Source organism: Megachile rotundata, chromosome 4 (genome assembly GCF_050947335.1).
Source record: "Megachile rotundata isolate GNS110a chromosome 4, iyMegRotu1, whole genome shotgun sequence".
Lineage (NCBI taxonomy): Eukaryota > Metazoa > Arthropoda > Insecta > Hymenoptera > Megachilidae > Megachile > Megachile rotundata.
The window spans coordinates 13,566,837-13,570,779 of NC_134986.1; the positions used below are offsets into that span (position 1 = coordinate 13,566,837).

A 3,943-nucleotide genomic window follows, 5' to 3' on the forward strand; every position below is an offset into this window, starting at 1 on the left:
ACGATGGAATGAAACATGTAACAATTACTTCCACGATGTTCCCTAGGGCGTGTGCAAGAAATAACCAATTACGTTCGGAGAATCGAGAACGGGGAACCGGAAGTGGAGGCGTCAGTAACGCTTGACAATCGCATCGGACAAATTACATAAAGTGCAATCGTTCATCAGGGTGTCTAAAAATAGCCCTTAAAACGACCACGTACGGCGGGGAGCAAATTTGTCTGGACCGTGTCTAAAATCGTTTCGAAAGTAAAATAAGACACGGTCTTTTTGTTTTTCCGGAGATCGTTATCGATGGTGACAAAGGCGTCGACTCAACGTCGTCGTAACGTTATCGTAAAAGCACGAAAGAATTAGAAACACTATCGGGTTCGTTGAAATCTGCTTTTCGAACCCTCGACAAACATTATCCCTGTGGCTCCGTTTCGGGGAAAAACGTTATGTTCAACAGATGTCGTGAAGACCCCACATTTAAAGGCGGCCAGATGAAAAAGAACGCTGGTAACGCGTTTAACCTCGAGCTTCCAAAAGTGTTTCGAAAGTGGCGACCACCATCGAATAAAATTCCATGCGTTCCGAACCATGAGAACCGACAGAAGAATTCTCCGAGTTTCGAATTTCTGTTTTAATAACCGAACACGTGATGCGTTATCGATTGACGCAGTCCTTACTTTCGTAAACATATACACATCGTTTTAGAAATCTGACATATTTTAGAGACTCTTTTGTACAGAAAAGTTTGATAATATTGTAAATAAATTTTGCTTTTGATGCCTAACACGAATATGCACTTGTGTATTAATTTTTTTTGTTTGTCATTCGAACAAATTTTGAACGGAAGAAAGAAGAGGAGAACGTGAAAAAAAAAACGTCATCTGTATGAAGATTTTGTACTTTCAGAGTTTTCCGACCCTGATTATTTATCGTCGAGTATTCCACGACCCGCGACTTATATCGCCCCTATGCAGCCAGCAACGATATAAATAAATTGATGGAAAAACGTGCGTAAACAAGCAGAGATAGATGGTAGAACATATTATCTTCTAAAGAAGGAAGTAACTATGTATAGGTGTTCACGTTATTACGAATCTTTTCAAATATTATATCTACATATTTATTATACAAGTTACTCAAACGTGGAGATTTGAATTTGCGCGCCAAAACGTACTGAATACGTTAGTCGCTCCCATTAGTCCTAATATTTCGACAATTATATTAGATTAGTGAATTAATTCTATTTCTATCATTAATTTTACTTGAACAATATCAAGATAATATCAATGTATCGAATTATCGATATTTGTCGATAGTACGGGTTCTACGCAATGTGTCAATATTGATGTGATTGATCACGTGACCTCTGCGAGTATCGACTCATATGAAGATATAGGAAACATCATTTAAATAATATAACATTAACAATAATATAATACATTTAAATGATATAATAGGATTTCTTAAAAAATTAATTCAATTCTAAAAAAGGTCCTCGAAAAATTCCGTTAACTATAAAAAGAATCGTCATCGCGCAAGTGTGTCGCCGACTAAAAATACGAGCCATACAGTACGCTGCGACGATTTCTCGAGCAAAAAATCATCTTCTGGTGAGCGTTTGTTCGGTCACGATATCGATCGATGCATTGTGTTCATCGAAACAACACATGGTTCAGCGGAACGCCACTCTCTTAGTTGACGCGCGAGTCCCGCTCCGGTGGTGTGCGTGTGCGCGTAAGTACGTGTAGCCCGAAGGGGTCTACCGCGTCCTTCCATCCCCCCGAAAACAGAACGCGCAGGATCGAGAGCCTCGGTATACAGGGGCATTTTGCTCTGTTCAACTTGGAAGCCCTCCAATAGGCTTTCCTTGCTCGCCCCCCACGCAACCACTGAAACCCGTTTTAAAAGTCCATAGGAATGCATGCCGCCGGGCCTTTCACCTCTTTCGCGAGAAAATGTATTTTCATGCTTTTCGATCGTATGTACACTTGCGAACACCGTTCGCTTCCCCCAGGAAAAATGATTTAGGGGAAAGAAGACCCATCATTTGTTGATTTTTTTGGTCGTTAGTTTTCCATCTTCAAACTTTCAAATTTGGAATATTGAGAATTTGAAAATTTAGAAATGTACAAATTTTTAAATTTACATATTTAATCCCTAAAATTGAAGATATATATACACGATGCTCCTCCCCCGCGGATCTTTGTATTTAAAGAAAGTCAATGTTGCAAATGTACTCCGTCATCCTTTACTTTACACCAGCAGATATACAAATTTTTACGACAGGAAATGCCACCGAGTGGAGAGAAATCGTTTTAACATAATTACTGTGTCATCAAAATCTTGGAGCTTACTTGATTACAAAATGACGTAGTTACAATAAAGGATCGCTCGATACGAAAGCACGTATCAGGTTTAATGTTTCGTCGTATTAAATGTTACATGTATAATGGGAATGAGATACTTGTAATGTTTAGCTATTACGTGCACGATTACGTGCTTAAGCTTTGCCCTCATCAAAAGAGTCGCGGGTACGTTATCACCGCTTGTCTAGATGTCCGGATGTAAACACTACGCTTTCTATAAATATTTGCGTCTGAAATCCAGAGTGGGCTACCGTATCAGTGTATTCCATCAGAAAATATTTGATCCAAGTACAATTTCAAATTCTAACTGTAAAACTGTCCGTAAATAATAAATTTCGAGCATAACATATGTTCAAATTCAAATCAACGATTTAAGAAAAAAATGCAAATGTCTACTCCATGTTTTCATGAAAATCGATCGATATCGTACAGAGGGTTTTTTTTTTCAAATTTTTACAGAAATCATTAACCATGAAAGAACTAACAATTGAAATGTTCATAAAAAGAATCGGCTATTTAAGCATAAGCCATTTTAGTATAGGAAAGTGCGAAAAGTGATTCGTAATCGTTTAAAAGCACGATTAAACATTGCTTTGGACGCACGGAGGTTGACAAGAGCCGCCATTTTGAAATAATCGGTAAAGGATCCACCTTCTCTATCATTTTTTCTCTAAAGAATACATTAGTTTCTTTAATGAAACTTCATTTATATGATGCTTAGCACGAATAACTAACTAAAATTTCAGTTATAAGTCGGGAAGGGTAAACAGCTAAGAGGACGCCGTTACCCGGAAGAAATACGGCGGCTAGGGTACAACCTCGGGAGCATCGTACTCCATTGATCTCCCGACTCTTGCATCTCGAAATTTGAGCGATTCAATATCATGCGAATAACAATTGAAAGCTTACCTCGTATCTGATGCCGTTGAGCCGCAACCATGTTTCCACCTTGAGACAATACGGCGAGATGGAGGGCAAAAGCGGCGTTCGTGAGAACTGATACAGATAAACAACGTCCTTCTCGTAGTTGGTCTTGTGCACGCTGATAGCCTTGGTCGGTGCGGATGATGCAGCGGCCGCGGCGTCGGTGGCCTCCTCCTTTTTCCCACTTTCTTCTTTCTTCGCCGCATCCTTTTCTTCTTGCTTATTGTCCGGCGGCGTTTCGTCCTTCAGCGCCTCTTTCATCTCTTTCACATCCTTCATCTCCTTGCTCTCCGGTCCAGTGTTTTCTGTCTCCGTTGCCATCGTCATCTTTTCTAGTTTTCACAAGTTGTCGACCGTGTTCCAGTCAAAACGAGAAACGTTAAAGTGAAGAACAAACGTCGAGGGACAAGTTCTCGAGCGACACTGAGAGACTATCTCGAAGAGAGCGCGCACAACACAAACGTACGCCGGGTACTCCTCGATCCCTCTGCTCGCCGGCCGGTTCCTTCTGTCCGCGGCTCTTGTCCCCCAGCCGAAAACGCCAATGCGCATGCGTGAGCGCCACACCCCACTGCTGCCGCCATATTTAATTGGTCCGCCACCCCTGCCCGGTCCGCGTACCCCTCCCTCCCACCACAAAGGTTTATGCCGTCTGCTCT

The 3,943-nt window shown here is 41.2% G+C and overlaps 1 protein-coding gene across 1 annotated transcript in view; it reads right to left on the minus strand.

The window, feature by feature from the left end:
* fax (failed axon connections) overlaps positions 1 to 3,773 on the minus strand; it is a 30,903-nt gene extending 27,130 nt beyond the window's left edge. Inside the window, exon 1 of the mRNA XM_003704017.3 lies at positions 3,270 to 3,773. Within this exon, the coding sequence (XP_003704065.1) occupies positions 3,270 to 3,611 (342 nt within the window). The 5' untranslated portion in view covers positions 3,612 to 3,773. The remainder of the gene's footprint in view (positions 1 to 3,269) is intronic.
* Between the last annotated feature and the right edge of the window lie 170 nt (positions 3,774 to 3,943).